At 32.4% G+C, this 21,916-nt stretch overlaps 1 protein-coding gene across 2 annotated transcripts; it reads left to right on the top strand.

The window, feature by feature from the left end:
- Nucleotides 1–1,052: 1,052 nt before the first annotated feature.
- On the top strand, nt 1,053–3,833 carry LOC106694111 (uncharacterized). 2 transcript variants are annotated; one of them, XM_053739797.1, is made up of 6 exons: nt 1,053–1,127; nt 1,204–1,528; nt 1,631–2,732; nt 2,810–2,857; nt 2,921–3,264; nt 3,346–3,833. In XM_053739797.1, the coding sequence occupies exons 5-6, from the start codon at nt 2,931–2,933 to the stop codon at nt 3,753–3,755; spliced, it is 744 nt and encodes a 247-aa protein (XP_053595772.1). In that variant the 5' UTR covers nt 1,053–1,127; nt 1,204–1,528; nt 1,631–2,732; nt 2,810–2,857; nt 2,921–2,930; the 3' UTR covers nt 3,756–3,833. The 2 variants fall into 2 exon arrangements, with proteins under 2 accessions (XP_053595772.1, XP_053595773.1); XM_053739798.1 differs by lacking the exons at nt 1,053–1,127; nt 1,204–1,528 and having other exon boundaries at nt 2,613–2,623; nt 2,691–2,732.
- The last annotated feature ends 18,083 nt before the right edge of the window (nt 3,834–21,916 follow it).

Here is a 21,916-nt window from a genome sequence, read left to right as displayed (position 1 = left end):
GATGACAGATTTGAAACAGAGAGTTAAATAATAAATAATGAGATTGCAAGTATCAAAGATCGATGATAGTACGAATCTCATTAAGCGGTGTAATAAAAATTGTTTATTTCCTGTGGGTATGTTAGAATTACATATAAGAGTGTTACATATCAATAACACCATCAATAGTTTAAAAAATATAGAATTAATATGTAAATTAAGGAATCAAATATAAGATTTATTATAAATATACGATTTGGATCATAAAAAAATGTTTATGTTGGGTAAATCGTAGAACGAAGATGTGAAAATATATGTAATTTAATATATATTTACTTTAGATCGTGAGATCGATAATGACAATGTCTTTTAAAAAAATCAATGAAGTTATTAAAGACGGATAAAACTGTAAGTCGGTGGAATATTTGTATGAGTTGGATAATACAGTTCTAGTATCAATTTTTCAGATGGCAGAGTAAACATGATTTCCTATTTTATCGATACATTCAAAAAATTTTCGAATATATCTTTAAAATGTACATTTCGATTTGATATGAAAGTTTTTAATTGATATGAAAAAAAGGGATTTTCACACAAATAGGATAAAAGACAAAGTAAATTACTATAGTGAATTATATGTATATTATTCCAAGTCAAAGTGAGACACTCATATCTATCACTACATGTTAGAGTGAAATGCTCTATGGGTGTTTCTTACACATGCGATCGTTTTATGGGTTTGTTTATTAATTTTTAATCTCAACTGTGATTTCATTGTTAAGCTATACATTGATCTGTCATTATACAAAGTTCAGAGATCGTGAAAAGGTCGATGACAGTTGAAGTCAGGCTTTCAAGAAGTATTTTTAAAACGGTTTTAGAAATTATTTTCTGGATTATACTGTTGGTGTTTTTTAAAGTGTTATTGAGAAAATATTGCTGAGTTTAAATTTTACTTGAATTGGTTTTTAAAATATACCGTGGGTGTTTTATTGAGTTTTATAAAACAATTTTTAATAATAATATTGCTTAGAAAAATATCGGTTTTAAAATCTGCCGTGGGGGTTCATAAACAATTTTTAAAAAATATTATAAATTTGAAAGATTAATAAAGGAGCTTTTTTATAACTTTAAATAAAATAATTAAGGTAAGTTAGTTGTCTTTAATTCGTGTATTATAGGTGTAGGATATTTTTTATGTTGTGAAATATGTGTAATTTATAGATTGGAAACACATTCAGTTACGACATTGTCATCCCAATTTGGTGGATAAGATTTCCACGGTTGATAGATGGAGATATGGACTTAATAGTCAATGCTTTGACAAGGGCTGTTCGTCTTGGAAAAAAATTAGATGGAACATTATTCCGAATGGAAGGATTGATTGCAGAACTAAACATCGAGCATACTGATCTGTGTTGGTGGTTCCTCATCCCTAACATTGATGCGGATAGAACGGATCTGCGGTATTATTACAATGCCACACGTGATTCATTCTTTGGAATCTGGCCCGGGGTAGTTAATAAACTAAAAAACCCCAACCCTTCAGGTATTATTTTTTTTTTACATCTTATCATCGTTATATATATATATATATATATATATATATATATATATATATATATATATATATATTATTTTTTTATTACAGATAATAATCTAAATGATTATTGCATCCGATATGTGGTGTTATTTCCGAAGCACTGGGTTCAGAGCTTCTCAGTGGAAGAGGTGAGGTATTTTATCGAGCCTCAGTTGTGGAATCGAATCTCGGCAAATGAACCGATCAAAGATTCCATTGTCACCTTTTTCGATGAGGAGGCTTCCTTGGAGATCAATGACGAAAAAGTCACGTGGCACTTTAGGCTCAGGGATGGATCCCAGGATGCTCGGGATTATGTCATTGCATATGGGTTTATTCCACCAATTTTTATACTTTGGGTGCAGCAGCATCTGAGTGGGAACACCAATTATTTCACAATCGTGTTGTTGATGCTGTTACGGAGGAAGACCTTCATTGCTCTGACGATGCAGAGACTGTTATTCTCACAGATCCGGAGGATACAGATAATGTTGACGATGCTGATACTGTAATCCTCTCAGATCCAGAGGAGTCGTAGCCCATTTATTTTTTTATCGTTAAAAAGTATTATTTTTTTATTGTAATGATTATAATTGTATTTACTATTTATTTTATTGACGACAATTAGTTTTATATGATGTTAAATTAAGTATAGGACTTTCGTCTTTAAACGTTTATATTTTTAAGAGTAGTGTATAAATAAGTTTTCCAAATGTATATAAGTGGGTTTGAAACAAAATTTTCTTTAAGTTAATACCCGAGAAAAATTCCTTCAACATGTGGTGTGTTTGACCTGTACATATTAGAGTGAGACGCTCTAAAGTAAGACCCAAGGTTCTCTCTCTCTCACTCTAATGTGCATCATAGGCTTGTTTTGGTTCCAATACTTGTTGACAATACAATGAATGCCTTCTTTTTCAAAGCTGCTAGATTTCAAGTTCAATCATAAGCGTTTCGACTGTTCGAGAGTTAGCTACGATACGGTTTCCTTTTTTTAGTGTGCTTTTCAAAGTTATTAAAAACAATTTTGGGTTTTTTTTTTTTAATAATTCTCACTTTGAAGTAAGTATATGATTTTTAATATATATTAGTGGGTGAATGTAAGTTAATTATTATTTCTTTTTTCAAGGTTGAATAAAAACCTGTCATCGTGATCCTGATCTTGACAACTGTAAGTATCCGTTTTTTTTTTCATTGTAGAAACAATTATAAGTTTTTTGTGACAATGTATGTGTGAATTTTTTATAGGTTTTACAATCATCATTATTATCATTATCATCATCAGCTATAGAGGATGTAAGTGTTAACAATATTGTAAGTAAATGTAAAAAAATGCTAATTTTTTTATTTATGTTTTAGTTTTTTACAAATGATAAACGGAATATCATACCATTACATAATTCCAAACGAATGGGCCACTCAGGCGATTGGGCTTATTTGGCGGTTACTTTTATCAACCCTCAGGGAAATCGTCGTGTCAGGTCAGCAGCTAAATGGGGCGACAATCGTTGTCGTTGGTGTATCCACAACCCTGAGATTATGGAACGCTCGTCTATGTTGGTGGTTTTCTAAACCTGGAGACCTCATAGCATTACTGCATTACTACACCTTCAGCCCAAATTTATTAGTGGAGCAGTTTCCGGAATTTGAAAGGATATATGAAATCCAACTTCCTTCACTGTCATTAACGGACGCTTTAAATGGTAAGGTTTTTAATATTTTTTGTTATTTCAATATATTTTTTGTTATTTCAATGTATTCTATAATGTATTTTTTTTTTTAAGATATTGTATTGCTGAATCTCACATACAGCGTACTGATGCCACAAATTTGGGTCGATCAGGGTTTGACAGATGAAATCCTGGATGCACTCTATGCTGAAATCCAACGTGACCTAGAAGATCCTGATAGTGTCATTTTTACACTCGGTGGGGTTACCGTTCAGCTCAATATCTGTCAAGAGGCAATGTGCTGGTGGTTTCGGGATGTTGATGATCCCGACAGGGTATATTTTGAGAGCCCGAACCTTCAGACTCAAGGACCTGTCGCAAGTAATGGACCCTTGCGCATATATTGGCCTGACGACGACGACGACGACGACGATGGTAACGATGGTGACGACGATGACGACGATGACGACTATGAAGAAAGCATCGATGATGGGATTGGGGACCCATCGGATATCGATGGCTGAGTGTGTGTGTTTTTTTCAATTTAAATTTCATTTTTTTTTCTTTAGATATGTTTTTATATGTTTTTATATGTTTTTATATGTTTCCCGAAAATTAATTTTTTTAAGTTAATGACTAAGATTTCATTATTTTTCAATTTTTTATGATTATTAATTTTTGTAGATGTTTTAATATATGACAAAAAAGAATTCAGTTTTTCTTTTTTTAATTAAAAAATACATTATAGTCCTAATAATTATCCTAACTATTACTCTAATTATAAGAATTATTATCGAAATTCTTAGAAAAAATAGTTTTATAAAATTTCTACTTTTTGATTTATGTTAACTAAAGTTTTAAATATTAACAAATAGTCAATGTTTGTTATTTGTAAAGTGCATTTTTCAATCTTAAATTTAGGTTGCGGTATTATGGTAATTATAGTTTGTATTATTATTTCTTTAAAAATTATTATTATTGTGTGTTTTAAAACTATTCTCATTAATAATAATATAATGTATGGACATTCTGCGCATGTGTAAGCGTCAGCCATCTTTTGTTGAGGGGCTCACCTCTACTTTTTCTTATGAATTTTTTTTGACACTCGAAAACTGTCTGATGTGAAGGAGTCTTCGATCATACTAATTTTTTTATGTAGAAAAAGATTTTCTTACTTACCCTAAGATGTTGAATGTTTTACAGGTGGTAACTTGGTTTTTCTATGACTATATTGAATTTTCTCTTGAGTGTATGGTGGTAAGGTTAACTCGAGATAAAGAAATTTTTTTTTTCGACAATGATTCAAATAATGTACATTTTTTTATGTTTATTATTATTATGGTTACAATAGTTATAAAAAATACATATGATAAATATGTATGAAATCCACGTTTAAAGTCTTGATACCCTGAAACTATACTGGGACTGATGATTGTTCAGACACAAATTCAAATTTGTTGTACTTGGTTCACAGAAATTTAAGATAAAGCGAGTCTTCGGTTGTCATTTCGCTCAGGCTTTTTAATTCCTTTCGTCGCCCAGGAGTTCGTTGTTTGTCCGGTTTGAGAAATAGTTAGAGAATTCATTGTTAAGATGTGCAATGACTTTGGATCCGTACTTCGTGTTTATTTTTTTTATCTCAGTTATTTGATATAATTTATCAACTTCCAATTCTTGCATTTTTTTGCTTGGCAAAATGTTTGCTAAACAATTGACTTCATTGATAGCTGAGAGATCGAATTTTGACACTAAAAGATAGATAAAGGAGAACAAGTTATAGAATTATATGTGAGAAGTATCAGTGGATGCTCGAATACAAAATAGTACTTACTTGTGAAGTAGTTTTGTTGACACACTTGAAGACTTGAAATGATTTCACTTATGTTATACACTTTTTGTGAGAACAACGGTAGTTTTTGCTTCAAAAAACTTAGGCAGACCGATGCATATGGGCGCGAGAGTCACCCGCTAAACTCTTTCTTCCCCCACTTAGTTACCGAAAAAAAAAACGAGTTTGGACCTGTTTTATGACGTAAAAGATGATGTAATCGGGTAAAAAGACGCAATTGCGCAGGTTCATATTCCCCCACTTGGACTGAAATATGAGCTTAGTAACGGTTAACGGCGCAGAAGATGATGTAATCGGGGTAAAAGACGCTATTGCGCAGGTTCATATTACCCCCACTTGGTCTGAAATATGAGCTTAGTAACAGCGCAGAAGATAATGTAATCGTTCAGGATTTGCGCAGCTTCATTTCCCGCACTCTTCCTCATAAAAAGCTTCAGACACGCTGGATGACATTATCCGCTAAAAAAGAAGGGTTGTGAGAAGAACTAAACCGCTAGATGGTAGTGACATCAGAGCTTCTTGCAAGTGCTCGTCCTACCCCCCTGTTTGAATATATAAATCCTCAGAATGATCATCATATAAATACATGTCATGCCATCATCAGAGCTGGTATACGGTAAGGTACCAGCTCTGATGATAGTGTGACAGTATTTTGTCATCATACGCATGATAATTGACTGTCGATCAACATCGGTAAGAATCGGTAATATAAATACCTACTTTACCGACCGTAGATACGGTTAGCGGCCGCGGATATACGCGACATACCGACAACAGATATTATGTTACCGACAGGAGGTATCCGCTGCGGTCAGTAAGAAAGGGTACTGTGTTATCGGGGGGGGGGGGGGGGGTGAACCCCCTGTCTCACTACTTACAATAACTAAAATACTGTAGCATCGTACAAATAATTCTTCTTTACAACAAAATACTGATTCCAATAATAATAAAATTAATCTGAACAGAAAAATAAATTGACATCTAATCGACACGTAACAATACATCGGAAATAAATTAATTGATCACTAGAGCTAAACAATAATCTAATTCTATTCGGTAACTATAAACAATAAACTATAAAATCAAGATTCTAGAACATTCCCTTTAATAAACTAGTACAAATAACGTACATGGGTCTCATATTTACGTTAATAAGACAATTGGTTCAATAATTAAACACATTTCTTATAATTATTTTGTAAAAATTATATTAACAACAAATCGTGAACATGACTCTAACTGTAACAATATTCTCATAATTTTTTCAGTTCTTAAATCTTTCTTTAATTAAAACAGTAGTATATCTCAAGACTCTGACTCGAACTCAATTAATTATTAATAATTATAATAATTAGTCCATACCTGATATCTATTGAATAAAAAATATCAAGTAACGTCTTACACTGTTTAAAATAATACTTTTGTAACAATAATCTTAATCTGTAGCTTTCTGCAACGCCATAGACTGTAGCGCCATTACTGGACACGTCTGCTTGCTCGAGCGACCAGAGCTGAATGATCGGCTGTACTCTTCAAAGGTCTCCCTTCGACTTCTCTTTTTTCAATAATCAAAATCCAAAGCCCCAAACTAAATCTTACCGTTATTAAATACTGACCTCTCTATTCTTAATTCATAAATTTAACTCAAACTCTACTATATCGGTAACTCTGAGTATGGATATCTTTGGTAGCTGCTCTCCTGGAACAGACTTCAGCTGGGGTCGTGAAACGTAAAACTACCCGATAATAAATGTTTAGATCCAAGCATGGGAAATGCTACAAGAAAATTGAAAGGTAATTACTCGGAGATGATATATCGCAGCAGCTCAAAGAATCGTCCAGTGGATAAACCAAAAATCACGTGGTAGAATTTAATCAATTTAATCAATTTTAACACCACATAAGATCGAACGTATTAAAAAACAATAAACTACACATAATGACAACAGCGTCCACTCGCAATGAGTCTCCGTATCTATCTAAATAGTTTCGGCCAATCCACCTGTTGGTAGCTCATAGAGCGTGACGATAACCCTTAATTATTATTATTTGGCCATGGGTCTCAATTTAGATTAAATAAATAAATTATAAGAATATTTTATTTAAGTCTGAATGATATGTATTTAAATATTTTAATATATGTAATGTTTTTTTTATTTAAACTTCTTAATTTTGAACTATATAAGAAATTAAATAATAATTATTTGATTTTATTAAATCAGCTGCCGGGTTGATCGATAACAATATCGAGTTCTTCCACCCGATGGTTGATGCTGATGATATGTCAGAACCTGGCTGAAATATTTAATTAAAAATACAAGCACCGAGCGCATGTGCCAGTTGCGAGCAGACTGCTGTCTCGACGCTTACGTCTCAACGATTTAAATTCAAACTTAAAATTAAATTTTAAATGTTACAAACTAATTAATACTAAATAAATTAAATCGTTATATGACAACCTTTAACAATAACAATGAGATTTGAATCGTCAAATCAAAACCAAAATCTTTATTTCTTGCCAAGTAAAAGTACTCTGCATATCTATGGTAGACTAAGAACAAGAAACAGAGCTACTGCAGTTGCAACCACAAATATGATCAATATGGAAATATGTTTCTTATCGAAAAAAATACATTATCTTGGAAATGGCGAAGAAATTGATCGCATGCCCAACGTTGTCTTAACGTGTGCTATGAAAGAATACTTATCACATAGCCCCACTCAAATGACTACATTGGGGAATACTAAATGGTTAGAAAACGCTAAAAATTCATAAACGGATGCTAATGGATATTTTGATGAGCCTATTCCACTTAGCTTACTAAGTAGATTTGCCGAAGACTATCATCGAAATGTTCCCAACTGTCAACATCAACTGGTCATATCGAGAATACAAACTGATACCGATGCATTGTTACAAACTGCAGCAGAAGACGTAAAAATTGAATGGATGATACCTCATATTAAAGTAGCTGATCAGCATAATTTTTAACTTCTCAACTACATCGCTAGTGATCTATCAATATCATTGAGCTATCGAACCTGGGAATTGTACTGATAACCACTCCTGCCAGCTACAACAAAACGGATTTAGGCTGTTAAAACATCAAATCAGCTGTAGAAACCTCCCCTGGCGGTTTAGAATCACGGTGGAAAAACGGTAGGTTTGTTCCATTTTACCACTGTGATTACAAGGTATATCCACTTGAAGAAATACAATGGATAAAAATGCTTGTTAATTTGACCATTGCAAAATTCGTGATCTAAAATTATATGTAAATTCCCAGTGTTATCTTTATGAAAATTAAAATATTAATATTGCACACAATCAATATGCACTATTGCATAAAATGTACACTAATGTTAAAAAGTCATATTATAATAGAGACTCACAATCTCTGCTATCAAAAAAAGATTTTCTATCAAAAGCACCGTTGATTGTTATTGACTGTTCAATGCAAAACGAATCTCTCAAATCAGGACCAGTAGATGTACGTCTTGAGTTTGAATCTATACCAGTATTTGTCGCTCACACTACAGCTTATTGCTTGATTTTACACGATCGAATTTTTAATTGTAACCCGATTAGTAAAAATGTACGAAAAGTAGCATAAAAAATGTTGTTTACTCTAATGTGAATTTAATGAACATTTTTTTCTTTTATGTACCTAAAGTTTCGAACGTGCGTGGCCCACGAAAAATATATATTTTTTTTCAAGTTCCGATCATGAGCAGATCAATCTGGATTTTTGTAAGGAGTGTTTTTTTGGGACACCAGACACCCCCAAAGAAATTCATTCCAATATGGCCGCCGGAACAACCCTCTATGACCAACCCCTATCACTTATGAATTTTTTCAAATTGTATTTAAAGTAAGCTCAATCTGGATTTTTGTGAGACTTGTTTTTTTGGGACTCCAGACGACCCCAAAAAAATTCATTCCAATATGGCCGCCGGAACAACCCTCTATGACCGACCCCTATCACTTACGAATTTTTTAAAATCGTATTTGGAGTTAGATCAATCTGAATTTTCGTGAGGAGTGTTCTTTTGGGACCCCAGACACCTCCAAAAAAATTTATTCGAATATGGCAGCCGGAACCACGCTTCACGACTATCCTGAATTTCCGAAAATTTTTTTCAATATGCTATAATAATATTTTTATTATTAATAAATTTCCTGTTATTATTTAATGAACTCAATTTTTTTTGAATGGTTTATTTAACTTTCTTTGGCCTCTCAACAGATCGGGAAATTACCAAGACTGCTAGCACTACCCTGAAACTTCTCCGCATTATTGAACACTTCTACAACTTGTGTTATAAAGCTGTAATAAAAGATTCGAACCATGTTTATCGCGAGAAATTTCGGTGTTTTCATTTCCGCTATGACACTGCCGAGTATCCTTATACTTTTGCATCTGCGATTTACAGTTCTCTTATGCTTTTACTATGTTTTACGTACTTTTTTTTCCGCCGTATCTCAATATTTGATATTTTTCCGACGCTATTAGCCGGCATCAAAAGCTGATTTGCTGTTTTAGACGACTGAAATGATTCATTCAATCGCTGATTACGTCGAATGATGATCATATACTGTCCTTTTTTCAGCTATCAACTTTTCTGCCGTTGCCCGGAACACGCCACGAGGAGGCTATCGTCTTCATAGCAATCAAGAAGTATAAAATCTTGCCATATTTTTTTATACTTCCCAATCATATACTATATAGTGTTCCACCCCCACCCTCCTTTTTACTTGTTTTTATTACTATATTACCTGCCTTAAATTAGAACATAGCCGTTTGTTGACTATGGGTTGGGCGAATAATTTTTTATTGCTCGGATTTTTGCATGAGAATTTTCATGTAACCTATTCGATGTTATTTGTTATTTGCTGTCGAATGTTACCTGACAATGTATATTCTCCTGAATTGATGTACCTGAAGATCAGCACGTTTTTGCTCAACGAAAATGTCAAAAAAATTCATTCAATTTTACAGCTTTAAGGTGACCTAAGGGATTATTGGGGTTGTCGGCAATTTTTTGCTGAGATACTAGCATTTATGCAAAATTTTTCAGTAACTAAATCCAGTAGATATTTTACTTTTCTTTTTTTTCCATTTTCGTTTTGCGCAAAATGTGCCGATGTTCAGGTGCACAAGAATTGTGAGATCATTCATTTTTCTGCAATTTGAACATATGCATCCATTTTGGATTGTTCCGGTTAAAATTATTTTGTTTTTGTCGAATGGTACATGACTTATTTATGTTATTGTTCTCGTGTAAATTTTTGTTTTTGGTGGCAATGGTTCATTTCATAAAGATTTATATTACATTTGTTTCTTTATTAATTTTTAACTTCCAGCCAAAAAAACTGCAAATTATCAAAAATTTGTGGTTATTGGTTTTACTCTGATTTGTGAAAATCGAAATCCGAACAGATGTTGACGCTTTGAGGTTCTAGGAAGCTATTCTGACTTAATTCAAGATAATGTCTGAGTGTATGTATGTATGTATGTAAATATTTTGTAACTTTTGAACGGATGAACTGATTTCGATCTTCGAGGTGCCATTCGACGCGGCTAATTATTTACTATGAACACTGAAAATTTGAGCTTAATCGGTAGGGTACGTTCGGAGATATCTCAACTTGTACCTTCGACACCGTCTGCATTGATCATTCTTATCACTATTTAATTTCCTTTTCCTTTTCTTTGAAGGTTCATCAAATTCAAGTTGCTCTTCATTTTCTGTTTCCATTTCGTCAAGCTGAAAACACTTGCTGTGTAGTAATCGTTTACACATTATACAAGTCATATTTGTGTCCGTATTAGAGTCTTCAAAGCAATATAAACAATTTCTGTTTACTTCTAACGATTGTGTTATTAAAATATTCAATAATGTCTCTCTATATTCTTCGGGATTGAAATTTTTGTCCATCTTTTTATTTTCTTCAATGTATTCCATATAGTACATTATATAAGCCGCGGAATTCCAGGTATCAATCGGTTTCTGAAACGGTCGATCAATTTCATTTACAACTTTCAAATTTTTAGGTATAAGTCTTTTGATGGTGGAGTCATGGTTACACTTATCTACGTACATGGTTAAAGTGTCCAATAACTTTTGGAAATTATTCGGTCTATCATAAGGGTCTAATACTTCAAATGTTTTTGCCGGAATGTTTATTATAAGCAACATCCAATGTTGTTGATAATAATATGGAATGAATATTCTATCTTCTATTAGGTTTTTTATATTATGATATTGTCGATCCTGCGAACTTTCTTTTATTTTAGTACTATTCATTATTGCATAAGCTACATCAGTTGACAAGTAAGTCACATTGCTCCATTTGTCTATGCGTGCAGCTGCAACTAAATCTATTACTTCCGCATCCATAGAACTACATCGAGATAATAGTTGTCTAAATTGATGTGCTGACAACTTAAGTTCTTTATTTATTATAAACTTTTCTGTTGCAGGATAGTAATGGGCTATTACGATTTTCTTCGATCTGGAGTTAACAAAATAACCTATGTCATTCACTAAACCATTCTTTAACTTCGGAATTGTTTTAATCGGATTTGTATCCCTTTTAGTCTTTTGAACTTCTAAATGTTGTTCTTCTTTTATACGTTTTTTTTCTGTTTTTTCTTTATTACGGATATCTAATCCCGAATAATTTAAGTTGTGGACACTTTTTTTTTGGTTTTTAGTTTCTATTTTTGGGTTTTTTTGTTTTCTTCGTCGTTTCCTTTTAGGTTTTTTTTCGTCTTTATTTTCTAAATCCGATTCCCATAGCTCGTCGAGTCTGTCTTCTCCTCGTTTTATATTTTTTCTCAACCGTATAATTTTTTTTCCACTCATGTGTCTTATTTTACGTTTCCTAACTTTTTTCGAATTTTTACCATTACATTGAACTTCTGGAATTCTTTCCCATATTTGTGTATCTAAGGAATCTGACGTAAACTTACGATATAGATCATAGTTTTTATCTTTCAAATTCGATTTCATTTTAATTTTACTGATAACATTTTCTTTCACTAGCTTTTCATTGTTTTCTTCTAGAACACGGCATACTTTACCTATTCGCCATTGTCTCTTGCCATTTAAAAGGTTGTGTTTGTAAGTTTTTATAATTGATTCCGCATAAACATTCGAAACACGTGATATATTCGGATCTACCAGATCCAACATCATTCCACTCCATATAGGGCAGTATGCCATGTATGTTGTTAATAAACAATCGACAAATTGTGGACAGTACAAAACACATTCCTTCTGTGTATGGTTCTCTATCTTTATTTTTTCTTTTATTTTTTCAGAAATTCGGAAATAGCGGATATAAAATGGTGATTTAGCATATATGCTTGGATTTATTTTGTATATACATTTGAACTCTTCCCAGCTCATTTCTTCTAGACTTTCTGATTCATCACTTTCATAATTATTTGTCAATTCTTCAAATACTGAAGTATTTTTTTTCTTTTTTATTTGAAGAAAGTTCTTTAGATGTTCATTGCTTTTCTCCGAATCTTTCTGTAAAAACAATATTATGATATGTTCAAATAGTGCGTCCATTTTTTCGAGAGATCTAGCCATTATCATTAAAGCCATACATTCCATGACTATACCTTTATATCTTTTTAAAGTTGGAAAATCTCTTTTTATAGCTCTGGATACTCGATTCAAAACATGAGCACAGCAACTTAATAGCAGTGTCATTGGTCGTAAACTTGTACCTTGTTGTTAAATACGAGTATGTGTCATCAAGATATTGATTTATATTCGTATTGTTCCATTCGAATAATACAGCATGCATTGATGCCCAACTCCAGTCAGTGACAATAGCGTTGAAATATGGCCATTTTTTTTCCACTGAAAATACAAATTCTCTATACTTCTTCAAAAAATTTTCAATAGGTGTAATCCTATGCTCGGAAGTTATCATTTTACAAAGAGGAACAGTTGAAACTGATGCGCGATAAACCAATCCGTAGTAGAAAATAAATTTTTTCTTTAAATCATCAATTAGCCTTACATAAGAACCTGTCGTATCCAGATGCAGAATAGTTGGTGGACGAGTATGATCAACGACGTGAAGTTGTTGTTTACTGTACATGATAACACATAATGGAAGACTAACGTACCGCAGGAAGCCGTCAGGCTTTTGATTGGATTGAAACCATAGCTCCATAAGATCTTGGAGATCTATTGAATTTAATTTCAATTCAGGTGAATTTTGGCTCAAAGGAGGATGAATAATACGGTATTTAATATGGGTGTTTAAAGGCAATTTTTCTCGAGTAGTTTGACATTCTGAATAGCTGTTTTTACTACAAAAACAGTCGATTGTAAACACATTCGTATCGATTTCACAAAAACTTAATTTAAATTTTGCATTATGATCTGAAAATAAACATCTAATGTAAATTGAAAATTTACTAGAGTATTTCACTGGCCGATTCAGTAGTTCTAGTGGACAATAATATTTTCTAGTTAACATTAAGTCTTGAATCATAGAATTCATTAAACAATTATTGATATTATTGTCTTCATTCATCAATGGTTGGCATAGAACCGTTGCCTTACCAACTTCGATACAATAATAATCTTTTGATGCTATTTCTTTTACATTATTGCTGTCACATTGTAGTTTTCTTGAATTTGAACTATTTTCATTTCTCTCTAACATGATTTCCTGTTTGGCATCCCTAGATTTTTGTAAATCATGATCTGCATTAGAATCGTTAGAACTATTGCTCGAGTCATAGGTAGATATCAACCGTTCATCATGTAATTTATATGAATTGTCCAATACCTGGAATATTGATCTATGTTCCTTCAAGCTTCTGCTATTTTCATACGGTAAGATAGGCATCTCATCATCGTCGTTATTTTCAAAATCGTAAACACTCACAACCGGGTTTTGGCTATCGATGATATCCAGTTTTGTGATTTTTGCAATTGTCGATGGAGAAAAGACATTTATCACTTCATCTGCTTGTTCGGGACCACTAATCACATCGGGGAAACTATCAGAAACGGAACTGTTAGCTTGATAGCTCAAAACTTCATTGTTTTCTTCTAGATTGTAAGATGGACTGGAATTATTAAAAAATTTTAAATCGTGTAAGCGAAATTCAGATTCCGTTTTAGACTGATCAGTAGATGATGATTTTTCCGTGCTTTTGAAAATAATATTCTTTTCTCTCTCTTCAACATTACTACTCGTAGAATTACTGGGTTCGGAGATTTCTTTAATGTTTCTTTGGAGACTTTCACAATCATCTTCAAGCTCCGATAACCTATTCGCACCGCAGTAATCTTCATTTACAGTTTCCGTTAATTTTACATTCCTGCATTGCATATTAGTGGACATATTTTCACCCCCATATATTCACCCCCCCCCCCCGATAAAACAGATTGTGGGTTCTAGTCCGGGCTGAGTTACCGACGGAGGTTAACCTGTCGGCGGTTGGTAGATATACTGGCGGTCGGTAAGGTCTGTTTTACCGACAATACTCAGATTGACAATCGGTAAACTCTGATTTAGTCGATGGTAAGCACTGTTTTATCGTCTGTATTGATATTGCCCGTCGGTAAACTTGGTTTGGCTGTCGATTACGTTGTGTTAGCGGTTGGTATTACCCACTAAAACATGCTTTTGAGGTTATTTTTGGATGGTGATTACGTAAAAAAGTATCATACACGCGTTTTTACAAACTAGATTGGGTCATGGGCAGCCTACCGGATTAAAGGTTGTTGAGTAATTCGCATCACCCCCAGAGCTGGCACTAGCTGCCTACCATCTACAGGTTATGTTAGTGTGTGTACTTACAAGTGTATTAATTTCAAGTTTTATATATTGAACCTGAGGTGTGGACAAGTGCATGTGAGAAGCATGCTGAGAGGATGCCATCTATCGGCTTACCCCCCCCCCCCTTTTTTGCTAGATGACGTCATCGATTGCGTCATCCGACAAGTTTGAGCTTGTTTATGAGTTGTAGTGGGGGTAGACGAATAATTTCTGAGCTCTTGAGCTCTCAGCATTCAGTCTACGCTTGAACATTCATGTGAACAGTCTGCAAAAAAGTTTATACTAAAGTTTTTATAATATTTATTGTGTTCATTTTTTATAAACACGTAAGTCATAATCTTATTATACTTGTATATTTCGATAAATATTTTTTATATTTCTCAATGTATGAATTATTACTCTTGATTTATTAATTAATTATTTTTAATTTTCTAATTAATTAAATATCTGTTATAGGATGGATTTGAAAAAAATTAATAAAATTTGTAATTTAGAAAACATTTTGCCAACCAGAAAATTTCAAGAATTGAAAGTTGGCAAAATGTATAAAATTACTGAATTAAAAAAAATTTCAACACAGTATGGACCTCGAGTCATTGCTGCTCTCGATAGTCAATTTATGGTCTACTTCCCTACCAGGACAACCAACCAATTAATTGCTGATGAAGAGACATTAAAAAATCTCAACAACACTGTCGAAGAAGAGCATCTTTATCTGCGATTTCACGGGAGCAAATATTGTAAATTTGAATTCGTTCTTTTATAAGCTCAAATGTACTTTTTAGCGAAATAGAAAATTTTAATAATGTAGTAATCCTTGCACTGAATATTTTATATGCCTCGTCGGAGGCATTCCATGTTTTTAATTAAATAATAATGATGATAATAATAATAATAATAATAATAATGATACATTAAACAAAAAAATGTACTTGCACGGAAAAAGTCAGACTGCACATGCGCTGTGCGGAGTCGACGCTGCCCACAAGGTGGCAGCAGGTTTAGATTTGTGGGAATTTTGAAGAAGACCGCTCGCGCACACTCTGTGCAGCGCGCGGTATTTACGGCTATTTCAACCGTGAGGGATAAGTTGGACAGGAGGGGCAAGGATATTTCAATATATAAATGAAAAATATATATATTGAGTACTTTTTTTAAAAAAAAATGGCAAATCTATAATTTTTAATTTGAAAAAAAGGAAAACCCAATATAACAAAAATACTTAATATTCATAAAAAACATGTGTGTGTGTGTGTGTGTATGTGTGTGTGTGTGTGTGTGTGTGTGTGTGTGTGTGTGTGTGTGTGTGTGTGTGTGTGTGTGTGTGTGTGTGTGTGTGTGTGTTCTTACAAAATGATATTAAATGGTAATAAAAAAATTATAATGAGAAAATGCTAATAAAAAAATTATAAATAAGAAAATGATAATAAAAAAAATTATAATTTTATTCTCCATCTGATGATGACGAATTTTCTCCATCGGACCGAAACCTTTGAGCTGACGATGATGATTGCGGTTGCAGTGGAAGAGGTGATGGCGGTAATGACTCTGGTGACGGCGGTCGTGATAGTGGTGATGCATCATCATCATCATCATCATCACTCACCAGCAGCGTTGAAGCCAGTGACATTGTTGGCGATTCTCGCCGTTGTTGTTGTTGTTGTTGTTGTTGTTGTGATTGATGCCTATCATGACAACAACAACAACGGTCATGACAGCCCTTTGAGATCAATTGATGATCAGCAATAACTCGCTGTTGATGCTGTTGTTGCAGCTGCTGTTGTTGTTGTTGTTGTTGTTGTTGGTGTAAGAAGTTATTGATGTTCTCATCAATTTGACGGTGATAATTAACAACTCCATCACCTATCCAACAAAATATCGCTTCGACGGCAGCCCCCATCAGAATTCTTAATTCCCGGTTCGAATTTGGCACTTGAAGCACCCATTCTTGCCGGGAATCATCAACAATTAGTTCGACGGATATGCCGTCCAAAACGATAAGTGGGCCATCTCGCACCGATTCTCCTCCACTCAAAATGCGGATGACTTGACTTCGAACATCGCCCGCCAAAAGGTATTCGTCATTGTAGTTCAAGTAAATTCTTAACGGTACTACGAAGAGATAATGCAACCGCCTCTCAATGAAATCCATTTCTATATTGAATTCTCGATCCATCGTCCTGCAATGGCAAAAATACTTGATTATGTATATGTTTTTCTAAGTGTTTAATTAAAATAATTAGTTGCGTCTAAACAAACTTATTCATAAAATATTTAATAATTAAAAAATCTAAGAAATAAATTTTCCTTATGATGACTTGGATTTTGAGACACACACACGCGCAATTTAAATATGTAAATTAATAATAATCATGAAGAAAATAGAAAAATCAGTTACCGTGAAAAACTATTTTTTACACAGATTAGTAAAAATAATTTAAAAAATTATTTATAAAGTATTTAATTATTAATATACTTAATTTTCGATTATATTACAATTGAAGACTTTACGAATAAGTTTTTTTCCCAATTATTTTTACTATCCTGTGTTAAAACAAAAGAAATTTTCCTATTTCTACATGATTAATTATTTTACATATTTATTTGTGTCTTTAAATAATAAAAAAACTAATTTATTAATACAAAATGAATTTTTAAGAAAATTAATTTTCCTTCTTATTATTTTTAATATTTAGACATAATTATTCAAAAAAAAAAAAAAAAGAAAAACTTGTTTAATAGGAAAGAAAATATTTTTTTATTACTTACGTTGTTTTTTTAATGATGACTTTTTCAATCGCAATTGATTTTATCCAAGAACTTTAAATCGTAATTGATTTTATCGAATAACTTCAAACACTTGTCGCAATAGAAAAACTTGTCACGTTATTTCAGCCCTTTGTCTATCGTGGCAGGTTTTGACAAGAAACTACCCCACCACTTTCTGAAATCTTATAACGAATACAGAAAAAAAATAAAGGGCCAATCGGAAAAAAAATTGATTTTTCTTGACAAATCACAGAAAATTTACATATCTTTTATTGTTGGTCACTATGAGCACGTGGGTAACAAACCCACGCTGGTTTGTTTACATTTTTAACGAAATTGATTTAAACGATGTTTTACAAAAATAATATGAAAATATCAATTAATATCATAGTGTACAATCATAATCATTATTTTTTTATTCATAAATTAATTAAAAATGAATAAATTCTATCTTAGAAAAAAATTTGCGCGCGTAAGTTTAGACGATTAGAATACCGCCATCTATGAGTAAAAAATGTAACCAACATTGTATTCGAATTGTCGGCTATAAAATCCCAGCCGTTTGAAATTCATCGATATTTATTGAAATACATCGATATTCATTTAAATAAATTAAAATATAAATTATAATTACCTGTTTTTTTAAAAGATTAAACACTAAAGTAAAAATCAATGTATCTAATCATTAGTTGTGGTACAATCAAACTTCATAAAAAATATACTCTGGTAGTCAGCAAGTTGGCATAAATGACTGAAAATGACCGTAAGTTGTCGTTAAATTGTCATCAACTTATGACACTCAGCATGGTTGCAACATTATGTTGATGACAACTTATCATCAATTAAAATAATAATTAATTATAAAATGTAAACAATTATTTTCTAGGTTATAAAAATGTAAACAATGATTTAATATCTTTTAAAAATAATAATTGTTAGAAAAAAAGTTGAATTGCATCAAATTCAATTTTATTCAATATTTTCCAAAAATGCAAGTAATTATTATTTTTCAAGCGCGGGAAATTTAAAATCGATACATCTGATCGTTAGTGTTGGTGGTAAATTCAATCAACTTGTTGTCATCAAAATGTGACAACAAATTATTTCAGTGGGTAGATGTCAACTTATCATCAGTTTTTGACTATCATTATGCATGTAAATTATTTGATAATTCAATTAATTATAAAAAGTTAAACTATTTTCTAGGTTATAAAAGTGTAAACAATTACTTAATATCTTTTAAAAATAATAATTGTAAGAAAAAAAAAGTTGAAATGCATCAAAGTCAATTTTATTAATTAACTTAAATATCAATTTCTACATTTTCCAAAAGCATGCAAGTAATTATTTTTCCAAAACGCGGGAAATTTAAAATCGATCGTTAATGGTGGTGGTAAATTCCACTTGTCGTCATCAAAATGTGATAACAAGTAGTTGATGTCAACTTATCATCAGGTTTGACTACCAGAATGCATGTAAATTATTTGATAATTCAATTAAACGATAATAATTAATTATAAAAATGTAAACAGTTACTTAATATCTTTAAAAATAAAAAGAAAAGGGGGAAAAAATTGAGAAAAAAATTGAATAACATCAAATTCAATTTTATTAATTACTTAAAAATCCAATTTTTTAAAATTATTACATTTTCCAGAGCACACAAGTAATTATTGTTGTTGTTCAATTTACAGTGATATTCACAAAAATTATTGTGCAATAATTTTATATTTTTCAACGCGGGAACTTTAAAATCATCTAAATCAATTACAATTTTTTCGCTTCCAATTAAATCTTGAATCCATAATTTTTTCTCAAAACCTTTTACATAAATATATTTGTAATTATAAGTGACATGTTCAATTGTTTCTTTTAGCTTTAAATATTGCGTTTTTCCAGCATCCCAGGTGATTCCATGATGATTATATGTTACCCAGGTATTTAAGCGTTGACACTGATTTGATAATAATATCCAATCACAAGGTGGTTTGAATAACGTACATGACATTTCTTCAACACCATCAATTTTATGTTGGACTGTAACTGAAGCAAGTTCTTTTACAATAAACTGATTGTGTGAGCCTTTAAATCCTTGCACATCTATTATCATTTCCATTTTGATAGCTCATATCTCGACAACAGACAATGAATCACTGATTAATTAAAAAATTCAGCACAGCTATTTGTTATTATCCCCCACCACACTATTTTTTAAGTTAATTATATTTTAATTTCATTGGTTAATTTTAAAATTGCGCAGTAGAAAGTTCCAGAAAATTTATTTTTAGACTGATGACTCATTCGTCTGCAGGAATAAACTTGTTTTCTTTGTTTTATTTTATAACTGCGCAGTAGAAAGTTCGAGAAGATCTATTTTTAGACTGATGACTCATCCATGTGCAGGAAAAAACTTGTTTTTTTTGTTTAATTTTATAACTGCGCAGTAGAAAGTTCCAGAAGATCTATTTTTAGACTGATGACTCATGCATGTGCAGGAATAAACTCGTTTTCTTTGTTTGATTTTATAACTGCGTAGTAGGTGACGTCATACCATTCGTCGCGCCATCTAGCGTTTTAGGTTATGTTGACACGTTATTCTGGGGGATTTCACTACTTTTTGTTTGGTAATGTTGGTACTTTTGGGGCGACATCTATTTTTTACGGCGTCATTTATGACGTCACAGGTTGTTCTGGAACTTTCTACTGCGCAGTTGATGAGCCGTTTCCTACCTATAAAAGAGGCGCGTGAGACCATACTCAACAAAAAAAAAGTACGAGTCTCTGAATGAAGTACGAATCTCTGCTGAAATATTCTCTGACGTTTTACTGTGTTAAAGTTTTTTGTAAAGTTCTCTGTGAAGTTCTCTACAGTTTTTTAAATAATTTTTTTAACAAAAAATTATAAACAATTTTTTAGTTTAAGTGAAGTGCATAGACATTATTTTTAGTGCAACTGACACTTATTAGTTTTAATTTTTTTGTGCAAATGACACTTATTAGTTTTTAATTTTTGTGCAACTGACACTTATTAGTTTTTAATTTTTGTGCAACTGACACTTATTAGTTTTTAATTTTTTTGTGCAACTGACACTTATTAGTTTTTAATTTTTGTGCAACTGACACTTATTAGTTTTTAATTTTTTGTGCAACTGACACTTATTAGTTTTTAATTTTTGTGCAACTGACACTCATTAATTTTTTTTTTTTTTTTTTTTTTTTAGTGCAAAAAGCACATTTTTTGTGAACTATTGATAAAAAAACATTGTTCAAAAAATGGCGCGATTAGTTGATGCACTTCACGGTTTGGTGAATTCTGTTGCACAATCATACAATGATTTACAGTTAGAGTCAGTGAATGAAGAACATTGTCAGAGGTGCTATCAGGTGTGTGTTGAGACAATTGAATATTTCAAGACTATTTTGGCAGATCCACAATCGAGTGTTTAAATTAAGAGAAGCGTTCAAGCAAGTATAGTGCTTCTGTGCTGGTATGGTGATCAATTCGCTCAACTCAGCGGCTTGGCTACAGGTGGTGATTTGAGAATTCGTCATCGGCTCATCAAGTGGCAAGATCTCGATAACGCTTTCTCGAACAACATTCGAACTGGATGTGTCACAAATCTTGCTCACACAGATTTGAGAGAATTTTTGAATGATTCTCGAGACTTAGTTTTCGAAAAAATCCAAGAAATGTTGGGGGATGTTGCTGGAGTGAAAATCAACGTCGAACTTGTATGTAAATTTAGAAATGAAAAAATTAATGACGTCGTTGATGAAACTAAATCTTTCAACACTACAAGTCGGGAAATTACACCCACAACATCTCTCGCTGATTGGTATGCTGACCATGTCAACGAGAACTTATTAAAAAAGGTCGAAGAGTTCAATCAAAAGGACTCGGGGTGGAGATTACTTGAGATCCATAGCTTGGTCATCACAATGTCCAGATATGTTCCTCTACAAGCTGGAACATCAACTTTTGTTAGACTACCCAAAGATATCCAGATGAAACGTGCAGTCTTGAACATCGAGAACCACGACGAGTACTGCTTCCTCTGGTGTGTTGTGGCAGCGACACACGAAGCTCACACTGGACATCCGGAGAGGACAACATCGTACCCTCATTACAGCAGCGTACTTCAGTATGAAGGTATTGATTTTCCAATTACCCCGAAAGATATTCCAAAATTTGAAACGTTAAATAATTTGTCAATCAATGTATACGGGATTGAGTCAGAATTTAA

This window comes from Microplitis demolitor, chromosome 6, assembly GCF_026212275.2.
Source record: "Microplitis demolitor isolate Queensland-Clemson2020A chromosome 6, iyMicDemo2.1a, whole genome shotgun sequence".
NCBI classification, from domain to species: domain Eukaryota; kingdom Metazoa; phylum Arthropoda; class Insecta; order Hymenoptera; family Braconidae; genus Microplitis; species Microplitis demolitor.
This window is presented reverse-complemented; position numbering and strand designations above follow the sequence as displayed.

Bases quoted from the DNA above. Each gene is read 5' to 3' on its own strand.
- LOC106694111 (XM_053739797.1), top strand. From the start codon at position 2,931: ATGATAAACGGAATATCATACCATTACATAATTCCAAACGAATGGGCC. The intron at 3,265-3,345 runs GTAAGGTTTTTA...TTTTTTTTTAAG, and splicing joins ATTAACGGACGCTTTAAATG to ATATTGTATTGCTGAATCTC.